Source organism: Tamandua tetradactyla, chromosome 9 (genome assembly GCF_023851605.1).
Source record: "Tamandua tetradactyla isolate mTamTet1 chromosome 9, mTamTet1.pri, whole genome shotgun sequence".
In the NCBI taxonomy this organism is placed as follows: domain Eukaryota; kingdom Metazoa; phylum Chordata; class Mammalia; order Pilosa; family Myrmecophagidae; genus Tamandua; species Tamandua tetradactyla.
The window spans coordinates 65,627,700-65,642,414 of NC_135335.1; the positions used below are offsets into that span (position 1 = coordinate 65,627,700).

Genomic DNA, 14,715 nt, shown 5'->3' on the forward strand with positions numbered 1-14,715 from the left:
CTTAGTCTAGCCTACAATACAGATAATCAAACTGATATTCCTAATCCATTTCCACCTCCCTACCCCCAACCCCCACCCTGTCTGTCATTCTGTTCAAGAATGGTGGTCTGTTGCCCTTAACATAAAATTTAGAGTCCTTTCCCTAGCTTTCAATATCTTGCATAATCTCTCCCTGTGCTACTTATTCATTGTGATATTCTACTGGTAAAAAAAAAAAATTAAGCCACCCCTGCCCTCAGGAATTTTTATGATTTGCTAGGGATGGTAAGAAATACATAATGAATTATAATACAATGAAGATTGTCTGATGCAACAAAAGTGGCAATGGGGATTTAGAAGAGAGATATCCAATTAGATACCAGAACAGTTTTCATTAAGGAGTTGACATTTCAGATGGAGAATTTAGGACTTCATTTGCAAGTGGAAAAAGAAAGGTAAATCAGATAGAAGAAACAGTGGGAGGGAGGAAAATTGGGGGCATATTTAGGAAGAGTATAGTCTAGTTTGGCTGAAACTAGATTATTCTGTTTCATAAATTAACAAGGAATTGGAATTTACAACAAAGCCCATTTATCACAGCATTACTGAAACAAAAATACAAAATAAAATATAATCAATCTATTACTTAGTGAAATTCTGTTAAACTGTTTAAAATTATGATCATTCCCAATGTATCAGAAACAGAACAAAATACTAGATTAAGTGATACAGTGGAAACAGAATAGGCTTTAGGGTCAGAATGGCTTCTCCCCTTACTAGCTATGTGAACTTAGAATTTTAGAAATTTCACCCTGCCCTTCTGCAAAATTTGATTAATACCATCTAATTATAGAGTCATGAGGATTAAACATGAACCTAACTATAATTGTTTGCTATGTCTTAAATAAGGGTTAGAAAACTTTTTCTGTAAAAGGCGAGATGGTAAATATCTTAGGCTGTGTGGCTCTCTGGTCTCTATCGTAACTGTTTAACTTTGATGTTATAGTTTAAAAGCAGCTATAGACAGTATGTAAATGAATGCGCATGGGCTGTATTCCAGTAAAACTTTATTTATGAATGCTGAAGTCTGAGTTTCATACATTTTTCACATGTCAGGAAACATTATTTTGATTTTTCTCAACTATTTAAAAAATGTAAAAATCCTTCTTAGCTTGCAGGCTCTGCAGAAACATACATTGGACCAGATTTGGCCCACAGGCTGTAGTTTGCTGAACTCAGGGTTAGACACTTAATCCTTGCAATATCCTATGAGGTAGGCTCTATTTTATCGTAATTCTGTAGATGAGTCAGGCACAAGAGATGTGAGGTGGCTTTCTCAGAGTCCCAAGCTAGTAGGTTTTAGAACCGTTAAAAATGAATAATACAAAACTTCAGCCAGCTGAACTTTTTGCATCACTGTCCTCCATCCCTTTTATGCTACAAGCAATTATTGCACTGTGAGCCAGAAGAAATGGTAGGCCCATGAGAGTCATGAAAAGAACTTCTCAGAGTTTTCTTGTGAATAGACAGTTGTTGTCTTTGTTTTAATGTTTGAAAGGATGGCCCAGCAGAAAGTCATAAAAATAGTCACTATCTTGGTTTTATACAGCCTTTTAATTTTTTCCCTCTGAAAGAGATGCAGACACTTCTTTTTCTCTCCAAACCTATTCTCAAAACATCCCTCTGTGAGAGAATAAGAATGAACTTCCTTATTTTATGTTTGGGGAAACTGAGGCTGTGGCTGAGGGATGTTATGTGACTTTGACATTCTATCCTGGGGCCATAATATTAATGTCAGAACCAGCACCCATATTCCCAACTTTTCTTCTTGATGTAAATGCTGTGGTAGAAATAGAGAAAAGACATTAAAAAATACAGTCTTGAGACTTTCTAACTTCATTGTGAAACAAATGATGTTAAAAGTAGTTCAGTTAGGGTTTTCAGAATACTTTCCTATCCTACTAAAACAGCTAGAACAGTGTAAAGAAATATAATTGTGTATTTGTATTTATAAATATACCAAAATTATGAATAGAAAAGAAAAAATTTTTTAATCACTTTTTTTCTTAAATGTGGATTTGTTTCTTGCCTAAAACCAGTAGCATGCTGGCATTTGCCACTTTTTAAAAGAAAGAAATTATTTCAAATATAAAAGTGAGCTGCCTAAATATGTTAAGGATAATAGCCAATTGCAAAACCTTATAAAAGGAAACACTTTCTTGCCTGCCGAGGACCCGGGTTCGATTCCCGGTGCCTGCCCATTTAAAAAAAAAGAAACACTTTTCCTAATATTCTAAACTGAGAAGAGGGCAGTTTTTAAAAACTCGAGAAGGTTTTCAGTGTAAGAAAAAAAGATTTCTTTTTTTAGAATGAGAATATAAGCACTGCTTCAAGCCTGGATTGATCCTCTAGAGCAAGCTTTCCCTTCTTGAGTTCCGTTTTAATGTTTCATATCAAAATACATGACCAGTGTATGCTCTTCCTGTTGTATATTCATGTATAATCATATATGTTCTGATACTGGGGAAATATTGCTATTGATATAAATTCTCATGTTCAAGGATATGTAGTCCCCTACTGTACTGTTTGATATTTTAAAACCAGAAACAGGAATTTATACAACACCCCTCGCCCCCCCCCAATAAAAACCCACAAAAATAAAAACCCTCAACTTATGTGTTTGTTTGAATTGAAAGTACTGAGAAGAGTATCATTATTGTATAAACTTGTATTCACTAATAGTCTTGACTGAGTAATACTAAAGTGCATATAGGTTAAAATGCTGTCTATAGAGAGCTAGTTATGTTCCCTCCACAGTGCTGGGAACAGTTTTCTACCCTACCAACCTCTGCATTCCCAATCCCCCTTTATTTATACTTTATAACATTTTATTCTAGCTTTACAGTTCATATGATTATCACAGATTATCAGCCCTTGAGTTTCTCTCCTTGCAAGTTTGTCCAGTGACTTGTAACATATTCTTTAATTACCAGGCTTATTTAACATCTTGCTTTCTCCTCAGTGAAGAAACTGAAATCTTTAAACCTTTGTGACTTCACAGCCAAGAATAGTTTTAAAAAACGAAACACATACTTAGAAAAAAGAAACCCAATAACAGCTATTTTATAAATTTGTGACTGTATTTTTTTTTCATGTCCAGAAACTGTGATTGAATTGAATTCAGGTATGTTCCTCCAAGAACCACACAGATCATAGATCTAACACCAAGTTTTCATTTGTACCAAAATAGGCAAGATAATGAAGGCACAGGCTCACTTTGTATCGATAAGGGACATCAAACACAGTCACGAGGCACTAATGATACATAAGCATAGGCAATCACAAAAAGCAAGTTTTCAGTAACTTTTCTTCCTTAAACATTTGGCAAAATTGAGTCTAGATACCTTAATACCTCAGAAAGAAAAAATAAATAAAAGATGCTACATTAAAACATTGCATTACCTATAATTAGTCTTTAGAAATATATGGAGAAGGGATAAAATGAAAGGAGGGAAAACAGATTTCCTATATTCTTGGATTATCCTTCCTTTCTGAGGGTGTCAGATGTCTGTAGACACCATAGCAATGCCAGCTGTACCTAAAAATTTAAGGGATTTTTTGTAGTTGCTGACATGGTCCCTCAAAGCTACTAAAAGTTTCTACTACAATGATAAAATAGCTTGATTTCTCTTTTTAGTCCTTTGTTAAAAACTGTAAGTCAAATTTGGTTATTTAAAGATGATCTAAAAAATTTAAAATAAAGCAAAAATATACTCTAGCTTCTGGATAAGAAACAAATTACATATTTAGACTTAAATGGCAAATAAATATAACTAATAAGCCCTTGCCTTTATTCTCTGCAGATCAGGGAAACAGGGTTATTAATTATTTCTGTACTGCTGATGACCACATCACTCATAAAACAGATCAGGAACCAGTTTCAGTTTCAGAAAACTTATTCCAAGACATAATATAAAAGATGAGATGTAACCTAGATCTGAGCAGGCAAAATACATCCGCAATTACAACATCCCTATTACAACATATGACAGATGAACGACAAAACAGCAGAACGTTTGTGTACATCATAACCAGCGTCTATGTGATATACAACTACTTGCTTTCTATGGGTTAATGCCACCCATTGCAAAACTAGAGATGGCAGTCAATGGAGCATGCCACTGGACAGTAAGCCAAAGTCTACAACTGCAGAAATAACATGGAAATGTATCAGCCTATCCAGAGTAAATATATTTAAAATTTTTTTCTAGGAAATTTTAAGTATTTCCCAAGTCCTTCAACTAAAGATACATTGATAATTTTTTTACTTTTGACATCAAAGTCTACCGAAAGTTTTGTTTTAACTGTTTCCAAGTTTTAGGAACAAGGGAGCTGATACAGCACGTATTCACAATTAATTGTTAATATTTGTCAGCGAATAACAACTGTTTTGCATGCTTGAAAAATTAATTTAAAGAAAAATAAGAATACTTACAGAAGGATTTCAACAATTTGGTGTTTTCTTTTTGTTTTAAAAACATCCTCTAATATTTATCTCTGACCCCACAGTGTGTGTGTTGTGTGTGTGTGTGTGTATAAAGTTCATTTCCATGCTTATTACCTAAAAATAACTATCAGAAATATCAACCTATCAGTGTCAGCTGATATATATCCAGTTAATTCACTGCAGAATGGAAAATAGAGACAAAAAAACTAAAGTAATCATTAAAGCTCACAGTTCAATTTTTTTTTCTTTTTTTGCTTGTTTGAAATTTTTTGGTGGTTTATTTGTGTTCTGTTGCAAGCTGACTCCCAGATTAATGACCTCCCAGTAGATTTGAAAGGAAGCCTGAAGACTTCTTATTTTGCTGTGTTTCTGCTTCCTGGTCTTGTGTAAGTCCCAATTCACTCTCAATTTGATCAAGCTCTGACTGGTCAAGTAGTTCAAAGTCATCACCATCTTCTGTGTCTGTGTCCTCTCCCGGGCTGGGGGCTGCCTGAGAATGTGCTTGCTGCATCCCCTCTAACTGGTCTTTGACAGCAGCAGTCACTGCAGCTGTGATGACATCCCCAGCTAGGTTGCTCAGCAAGTGAAATGTTTGGTCACTGTTCAGTGGAAGGGTGAGACCAGCCGCTGACTGCCTCTCTTTGCTTTGCCGGGGACCACTGTCCAACTGTTCCTTTTTTCTCTTGAGCTCAGTAGGCAAGCCAAAGCTCACTTCATCTTCATCATTTGTTCCCATACCGTTTTCTACAGATGGGAAGTCGGAAAGGTCTCGAGAGAAAACTTCACGCTCACTAGGTCGGTCAAGATCTGTGAAATGTATAACAGACAGTCATGCTGAAGCACCAATACACATTTGATATGAAAGAGCTGTGTCCCAGAACTGATTATAATCTGAACCTCCTGGCCAGTGTTGGCATTCATCTAGCTTCCTCAGTCAACTTGAATCAACTTAACCACACATACTATACAGAGTCCCTACAGCTTTGACTTCTCTGCTAAGCACAAAAACATTGTATGGGATGACTTACTAATCAACCTTGTCTAACAAAAGGTTGGGGTTTTGACTAAAGCTTAAATGTTTACTGTAAACAAAAATTCCATTCTGCATATGGGATGGGAATAGTTTAGCTTAAGTCAATATGGAAATGTATGATCATGAAATAGGAAATACTTTAACTGGAAATTTCTGTGGATTATAGGACAGCAAATGGTGAATGTTCTCCAACCTCAGCGTTTTTATAACTGGAGGGCAAGTTGAGTATCACCACCTTGTGTTAAAACACTGGAATAAAAGAAGCCTGCTGTGCCTTCTATTCCATATTTAATGCAAAAGATTATGGAAACATTTGATTCTCCATAAATACAGCTGGAATTGACCATATTATTTAACCAAACTCTGGCCCTGCATATATATAAGAATACTTTTAACATCCAGTACCTTTGAAAGCAACGTCAGGTTAGGAGACAGGCAGTGATTTTATTATTTTTTAATTTTCATAGATAAACAGGTGAAAATCTTTTAGTATAATAGTTAACTCCTTTCAAGAATGATATGAAATCTTCAATTTAATCTATTTAATGAGAAGATTTACACGTGGGTTGGATTAACTGTTGCCCCTTTTGTTATATAAGTCTGAGATGGGATGCTTAAGAACAAAGTACAATGTTACCCTGGTTTTTAATGTGACCAGTTGTACATATTGAAAGATAGAGAACTTGAGTGGGCTTCAATGATGCTACTCCTCCAAAGCATTTTACAGGAAATTGAGGTCCACATAAATTGTCACCTGTTCAAGGTCACGCAGTTAGCTAGTGACAAAGGCAAGATTACACTTGGGTCTCCATACCAGTCTTCATTCACATTACTGCACAGCTTCCCTCCTTCATATAGAAAAAGAGAGTGTGTTCTTACTTGAAAAACAAATATAACACGGTTTATTTATGATCCCCTTTTATAGTCTGCTCATGCTTTCAGCATGTGGTTGAGAGGACATGGAAAAATCCTATTAGAGTAGTAAAATCTAAAGTTACTGCACACAAGAGTTGTTTTTCACTTAAGGTTACTGATGTGGTCTGTACCTCAATTCACATTAGCAGAGAATACTATGCTACCCTATTTTAAATTGGATTTAACAAATTTTAAAATAAAGAGAAAATATGAGAAATCCTGGAGCAAGCTTTGGACTGGGGCACTTGTTCCCTATATTTCAGTCTCTCTTAGTAAGGTCTAGGGCTGACTATATGCTACATGTTTATAGCATTGTTTATGCTATAAACAATGCCACTGAATATTTAAGAAGTCAATTTTTTTTCATTGTCAAAGTTTTTATTTTCACAATAAAGGCAGATTTGGACATTGACTAAGTTTCTTTTCATACTTTAAAAATTAACATCAGTATTGAGATACAATTCATATTCCATAACACTTACAATTCAGTGCTTTTTAGTATATTCACAGTTGTGCAACCACCACCACTATCTAATTCTAGAACATTTTACCACTTCAAAAAGAAACCCCATACTCATTAGCAGTTGCTTCCCATTGCCCTCTTCCCCCAGTCCCTGAAAGCTGCTTATCTATTTTTTTTTTTTTTTGTCTTTATAGATTTGCCTAGACTGGACATTTCATATAAATGGAATCACACACTATATGGCCCTTTGAGTTCTGGTGTCTTTCATTTTACATGTGTGCTGTTTTGAAGCTATTAGGTACCCTAGAAAAGCCATGTCCTTTAATCCTCATTCAGCATTGCTGGGTAGGATCTTTTTGATTGTTTCCATGGAGATGTGACCCACCCAATTGTGGGTGGTAACTTTTGATTAGATGGTTTTAAGGGAGATGTATCTCCACCCATTCAAGGTGGGGTTGTTTACTAGAGCCCTTTAAGAGGGAACTATTTTGGAAAAAGCTCAGAGCCAACACAGCCCATATAGCCAGAGACCTTTGGAGATGCAGAAGGAAAATGTCTCTAGGGAAGCCTTATGAAATGAGGAGAGAAAGCTAGGAGAAGTTGCTGTGTGCCTTCCTAGGTGAGAGAGAAACCCCAAATGTTTTCAGCCTTCTTGAGCCAAGACATCGTTCCCTGGATGCCTTAGTTTGGATATTTGCACAGCCTTAGAACTGAAAACCTGCAACTTAATAAATTCCCCCTTTAAAAAACATTCTACAGAGGCATTATGCCAAAAGTAAATGTCAGCAGGCAGGGGGCATGGGGTGTGGATTCTGTGTAAGAAAAAGAATTGCTTCATATAGATTATGGTGGCAAAGGCATGTCTGTACACTTAGGTTGGATTGTATGATGTGTGAATAAAACTATAAAAATGAAAACAAAACAAAACTGTTCATTTCTGGTATATTGCGTTCTGGCAGCTTACAAACTAAATATTTTCAAGGTTCATCCAGTGTGTAGCATTTATCAGTACATCATTGCTGTTTTATATATATATATATATATATATATATATATATATATATATATATGCTGTATAGTCACATTTCATTATTTTTCCATGTGAGTATCCCATTATTGCAGCACCATTTGTTGAATGTTTGTTTGTTTTGCTTGTTTGCTTTGGGGGAAATGCATGGACTGAGAATCAAACGAAGGTCTCCTGCATGGCAGGCAAGAATTCTACCACTGAACTATCCTTGAACCCCCAGTACATCATTGCTTTTTATAGAGGTATTGTATATTATTTCATTCATAAAATACCACTTTTTATCCATTTAACAGCTGAAAGAAATTAAATATTTTCACATGTACTCATAATAATAATAAAATTAGAGTATCCAGAAATCTTAACGTACCGTCGGAAGTGTCTGTCTGTGGAGTGTATCCTTCAGAAAGGTTAAATGTCCCATTATCAGTCCAGGACATCTCTGATACATCTGTGTCAGATACACACAGCTCTTTGGCGGCAACTGTGAGGCTAATCTGTGTTAACAGAAGTGAGATAAGTACCAATGACATCTTTTAAACCTCTGAGGGAAATCTTTTGAAACATCCCTCTCAAGACCAAAATTTTCAGAATAATAAAAACCAGATGGATATCTTCCTGTTGAAATTGTTCAGTCACCTTATATATAGATACAAGAGGAATCATTCAGCTTTGGTGCACATAAATACATTTATAAGTCAAACCACACAGGAAAAAACAATTGAAAACTAAAAAATACCTTAGGACAAAGAGCTGAAAAATCTAATTCACTGTCATCTTTGTGACTTTTTTCTTTATCTGCTTCTGTTGAGAAAAAAAATTGGAAGCTCTCAGTTTCCCAGCCAGCTTAGACATCTGTGTTTTACCCATTATATATATTTTTACCCCCTATTCCTTACATGCTCAATGTCTCTAGTTATTTAAATGTTTTCACATAAAAGGCTTCATGTATTTGTAAAATGTTTGATTTCAAAGGGAATGGTCTTTATCAATGGTTCTCAAACTTCTGTCCCAGGATCAGTAGTATCAGCATCCCTGGGAACTTGTGAGAAATTTGAATTCCCAGGCTCTACCCAAAACTGTTGAATCAGAAACTGTGGGGAGGGGCCCAGCCATCTTTTCTTTAATAAACCCTCCAGGGGAGTCTGACATGCATGATGTATATAAGTCTATAAGCCCAGTTAAGAAGTGAAAAATGATCTCCTTGTTTTTTCCTCTATTTCTGTTTCTTTTCCCTGTTTTTTCAACTCCCTCTTAAATGGCTCCCATATTCTTCCTTACCTTATCAATTTTTTTATTAACAACAGTCCAGCCCAAAATAAAGCAAATGTAAATGAGTCATAAATACCAAAATATACAGTTGCTTAACCCTTTCCTAACTCCTGACAATTTTAAATAAAGTCAATTTACTGAAATGCCTGAGAAAAATAAAAATGCCTAAATAGGAAGAGCTTATATTATTCGGGAGGATTAGCTTCTGTAATATTTAGTACAAGGTTAAAAGCACCCTCAAATGTACTAAAGGTGATCTCATCATAAACAGCCCACTGATATCGCATTTCATGCACAGAATCTAAAATCCAAACTTTACCTACCAGATCTCGCATGTTTCTTCTGATTAATATATTCTCCGATTCCAAAATCTAATTTCAACAGACCTGACTTGATTTTGCTGTATATTTTTTGTCCCATATCGTTGCACTTAAAGAGTGGACACAAAAATGCACACAGTACTGAAATAAAAGGAAGAGAGTGTAGGTAAGGTGCCCTTTCTTTCAAGAGGCTACATCTTAGAATTCCACAAAAATATTTCAGTTGCCTTACACAAGTTTTATATCTTAGGAAAATGCCTGTGTGAAAGAAGTTCATAACTTCTGCCCCCTGCAATCAAAACATTCTCTAATTCACATACAAATGCAAGCACATTCACACACACACACACACACCATGCTTGTAGTCACTGTTTTCAAAGATTGACAATTAGATCAACTCCCTTCCCTCCATCTTTCACCCTCAAAACTTAAAGAAAAATAAAATGCTTTCAAGGCAATAGTTCTGTATTAAAATCTCAACTCTACTTATATATTAAATGCCATTTTACCATGGGAAGTTTCTCTATCAGCCTTTCATTAGAATATCCAGACACTAACGTAATTGCTAAGGGTAGTTGTGAATAATAACTGGATGAATATAAACCATCTGAACAATGTGTTGCCCATATCAGACTCTAGCCCTCTTCCTGCCCCACCAGTTTGAATTTTATAGACTTTTCTATAAATGGAATCATAGAGTATATATTCTCTTGTAATCCGGCTTCTTCCACTCAGCCTAATTTTGGAGATTAGTCTATCTTCTTACATGTATCAATTTTTTACTTTTAAGTAGTAATCCATTGTATACATATACCACAATTTGTTTATCCATTCATCTGTTGATGGACATATGGGATGTATTCAGTTTTTGGCTGCTACAAATAAAGCTGCTATGAGCTTTTATGTATGAGTCTTTGTGTAGAAATCTGTTTTCATTTCTCTTGTATAAATACCTAGCTGTGGAATGGCTGGGTCATATAGAAGTTAGTAAGAAATTGCTCAACTGTGATTCAAAGTGGTTGTACCATTCTACATACCCACAAATAGTGTGTGAGAAACCCAATTGTTCCTTGCTAATACTTGGTATGGTCAATGTTTTGAAGTTTAGCCATTCTGGTAAGGGTATAATGCTATCCTCATTGCAGTTTTTATTATTTTTTGAGCCATAAAACATGCACCAGACCTAAGATATTGGGACATTTGTGATGGGTGGGAAGCATGGCTCATTTATAGTTTTACTGATATAATTTAAAGAAAATGTATTCACTTACAATCCTGCCTTTTGCAGCTACTCTTTCAATTTTATAAGTAAAGGAAGAAACTTTGTATAGCAGGAAATCAAAGAATCATCAACTTGTTCTATAATTAAGAACTCATTTCTCCTTTTCCAAACAATGGGAGGTCTTGCTGACTGTTAAATAACACACGCGTCACACCAATTAGGTCAATGTCCTATTATACTTACACAGTAGATAGCTGAGTATAACCCCAGGAATGTAACTTCCCAAGATTGTGAAAAATGTGCACACACTGCAGACCAGGAGACAAAACTAGAAATGGCAGAAATAACACACGAAAGTTATTTGCAACACCGGGGCACAAGATACCCAAACAAATATGATTGTATGTGATCTGTCAGGTTTTAGCAAACGTGTTTTCAAACAGCATTCTTTTGCACGTAGGTCTAACAGACTCTACATTCAACCAGCGGCGGTCCACTTTAACACTTAGTAGTGCTCAATTTGAAGGTCCAGGGGTTAATTTCTGGTATAGGGAATGAAAACCCCCATTAATCAGGCCTGTGTCTGAATTATTACCAGGTATAAGGAACTGAAACTTCTGAAAGTAATGCAGCCTGGTACTAAACTCATAAAATCAAACTACTCTAAGTCCATTGAAATTCAGTAAGACAACAAAGGAGAAAAGATGAACTTATGAAGCAAAATTAAGTGCTGTTTCTGAAACAGCAGGGGTCCTTTAAAGAATCCAGAGTTCTAGAAACAATATGGAAGAGGAAAGGCCATACAAGTTCACAGGGACAAACAGGTGTGTGGAGGCATTACTATACCCAGAACTGTTTTGCAAAAGGATTTCATATTACCCATTAGATTTGCAGCATAAACTTAAGGTGTTTGACTTGGAACACATTAATGTAATCCAAATCAGTTTAAAATATAACTTGCTGCCTGCCCTCCAATATGAACATCTATTCTAAAAATTATCTTTGCTGCTTAAAAAAAAAAGCATGTGCAACACTCTACTTTAATATGCTTAAAACATCTCCAAGTATAATTCTGTCATTTAATGCTAGTGAGGTTAAGAGATGCCTATACATGGTGCACTAAGAGGGGTTTTAAGTAATGACATTCTCAGGCTTTTCCTTCCCACTACAGGTAGACATTCAAGAAACTTGAATGCAACACAGGAAGAGAAAATATCTGTGGAAGGCTCTGCACCTCACCCATTATTACTGAGACTGCCCATCAGAGCTGAAGCTGCCTCTAAGAATGCAAGGGCGTGCACTTTTCCATGCAATCCCTTTTAAACCACTGACTCTTCCCCTAATGAATTATTTTTTCTTAATTGGAAAAGCACTCATTTCATTTACATAATCACTATGAATATTTTTGCCAAAGGTTTTCTTTCTTAAATAAATCACACATGATTCTCCACTTTTTAGATTAAAAGTGAGACAATTATCTCTGAAAGCACCCTCAAAGGAATTTGGGTTGACTTTACCCTCCTTTGACTTTGGAAACTGGCTAGAAATTATTAACTGATTTTCTTAATAAAGCATTTATTTCTTCCTTGGTCTGGCTTGTAAGACTAGCCACGATTCATTTTAGTTAATGAGCCAGATAAATATGTATAAGACATGAGAGCAACCCAATTGCAAAGGTTGAAAATTTTGTAGGGCTAACACACTAATGTTTCTGAACCCTGCTAATATCAGCTTTTATAGCATGTGTTCCTAGCATATTATATTCAGAATTAGAGAATGTCTACAAGCTCACAAAATAGATTAGCTCAACTGTTTCCAAATTTCCTGGACTTTTTAAAGCAAACATAGTAATGCTCCTTGCCTTGCCAGGGCTCTGCTGTTTAAAAACAGACATTTCTTGAAGAAATACACTGAAGTTCATCCATGATTCTGCAATACAATGGCTGAATCTGGGTCTTTCCTCTGGCTTGATAACTTCCCAGCTGAAGAGAGAAAAAGAAAACAAAACTTTTAACTGAAGTTTAGATGATTCATTCAACATTCACTACTTCGGCATATATTTATTAAACACCTACCATTGGCCACACTCTCTGGAAGAGTCCTGTGAATTCAGAGGAGAACAAGCTCACATGCCAAGATGAGAGATACAGGCTAAAACAACCAGTCACACAATTAATTATCCAGTTACAACCAGGGAGAAGCTATGGGAGAAGGATAGAATGGGGCTTCAGGACAGCTTCTCTGAAGAAGTCACTTTTAAGCTAAAATCTGTATTAGGAGGAGTTGATCATGAGGGCTTGGAAAGTTCCAGAAAGAGAGAACAATGTACAACTTATGCAAAGGCCCTGCGTGAGAAGGAGCTGAAGACGCTAACCTAGAGTCCCAGTGAGACTCCAGCAAAGTGACCCAGGAAAATAACTGCATAGAGGTGGGGAGATAGGTCCTTTAGGATTGCTAAAAATCTTTTTTTTTTTAACTGTAAAGATAGGGAAACCACAGTACTTTTTAAAGAAAGAGGTTGGCATTAAACATATAAGGATAACTTTAAAAAACCACTAACAATGTGTTTTCAATTTTTCCATGGTTTGTTGACTCTGAGTATCTAGAGCAAATTACTGAACTCGACATGATCTCACAATGCCCTGAATTTTTCTGGGGTATCTTTTCCAAAATCATCACCCAACATAAATTCAGTTAATATTTAAATTAATTTTAATTTCCTCGGTATATAGAAACTGTAAATTTAATCTGGTAGGGAAAGGAAAACCACATGAATTCTAAAAGCAATCTAATTCTTGGATTTCCTAGATCATTACTTACATTCAAAAGGATAAAGAAACCTTTCCTGAGTAAGATGTTTCTGAAAACAATTCTTTTCTCTCTAACAGCTAACCATTAAATATTAAACTTACAGATATATAGTGTTTTCATTTCATGTGCATTGTTCTTTATTCATGCCCACTGAAAAGAACCACACTCATTCCTTATATCTCCACTACTAGGTGCCAGGAACAGCTCTGGACTTGGGATACAATATGAACAAAACAGTCCCCCCCACCACCATCACCCAGAAAAAAAAAATCCCTGCCCACTGGGAGCTTATACTGAAGTGAATATAATTTTTCAGTAGGGTTAAAAGTAGACTCTTTAAAGTTCCTGAAGTCTCAAGGCCACAGTGGCCAGTAGCTCATAGAACTTGTCTACCCAAAGTTGGAGAAGGTAGAAGTGAAGAAGGTGGGGGAAGGAGGAGAGAAAAAGAGGGGCCAGCTTGTCCTTCAGTAACATCCAGAGCAGAGGCTGGCAAACTTTTCATGTAAAGGGACAGATAGTAAATATTCTAGGCTTTAAGTTACTGTTGCAACTATTCTACTCTGCAATTGAGATTGGGAGAAGGATAAAAGGAGAAGGAGGAGGTCTAACAGAGAGAATAGAATTTGGCAGACAAGTATGGCTGCTGAATCACTATATTAATATTCCTTCTAGCTTCCAAATGTTTAGGAGCAGCTAGAGGAAAAAATCCAAGATGGTGGAATGGTAGTCCATGACCAACTCAGGGATCTGTTCAGTAACTACTTGTTGAAGTATGCTTTGAAAGTTATTGCTTTTTCCTTTCTTTGCTTTGTACATATGTTATATCTTATTACAATAAAAAAAACATTAAAAAATAGTAGCCAAAGGCATAAAGGAGTAAGCGTGGCTGTGCAATGTTCCATTTGTTGACCCTGAAATATGAATTTCATACCATGTTCCCATCACAAAATATTTTGATTTTTTCAATCATTTAAAAAGGTAAAAACCATTACTAAGAACTCCCTGACTGTACGACAGGTAGAGACGACATTTGGCCTGCAGGCTGAGGTTTACCGACCCTAAACATTAAAAAGAATAACACATGCAGTTTATACTCTAATGGGGGAAAATGTACAAAAAATAATGATACAGAAAAATAGACAAGAGAGGAAGACCTACATAAAATT

At 35.8% G+C, this 14,715-nt stretch overlaps 1 protein-coding gene and 1 long non-coding RNA gene across 5 annotated transcripts in view; one reads left to right on the forward strand and one right to left on the reverse strand.

Annotated features, from left to right (window-relative positions):
* The window catches only part of LOC143647180 (uncharacterized), a 30,965-nt gene that overhangs the window by 6,767 nt on the left and 9,483 nt on the right, over window positions 1–14,715 (forward strand). The gene's annotated exons all lie outside the window — the stretch shown is intronic.
* Window positions 1,030–14,715, reverse strand: part of RETREG1 (reticulophagy regulator 1) — a 156,625-nt gene continuing 142,939 nt past the window's right edge. For all 4 annotated transcript variants that reach the window (XM_077116880.1, XM_077116881.1, XM_077116882.1 and 1 more), the window contains 6 exons: window positions 12,600–12,720; window positions 10,982–11,066; window positions 9,520–9,657; window positions 8,664–8,728; window positions 8,295–8,421; window positions 1,030–5,293 (listed from right to left, as the gene is read on the reverse strand). In XM_077116880.1, coding sequence (XP_076972995.1) covers window positions 4,797–5,293; window positions 8,295–8,421; window positions 8,664–8,728; window positions 9,520–9,657; window positions 10,982–11,066; window positions 12,600–12,720 — 1,033 coding nt within the window. In that variant the 3' untranslated portion in view covers window positions 1,030–4,796. The remainder of the gene's footprint in view (window positions 5,294–8,294; window positions 8,422–8,663; window positions 8,729–9,519; window positions 9,658–10,981; window positions 11,067–12,599; window positions 12,721–14,715) is intronic.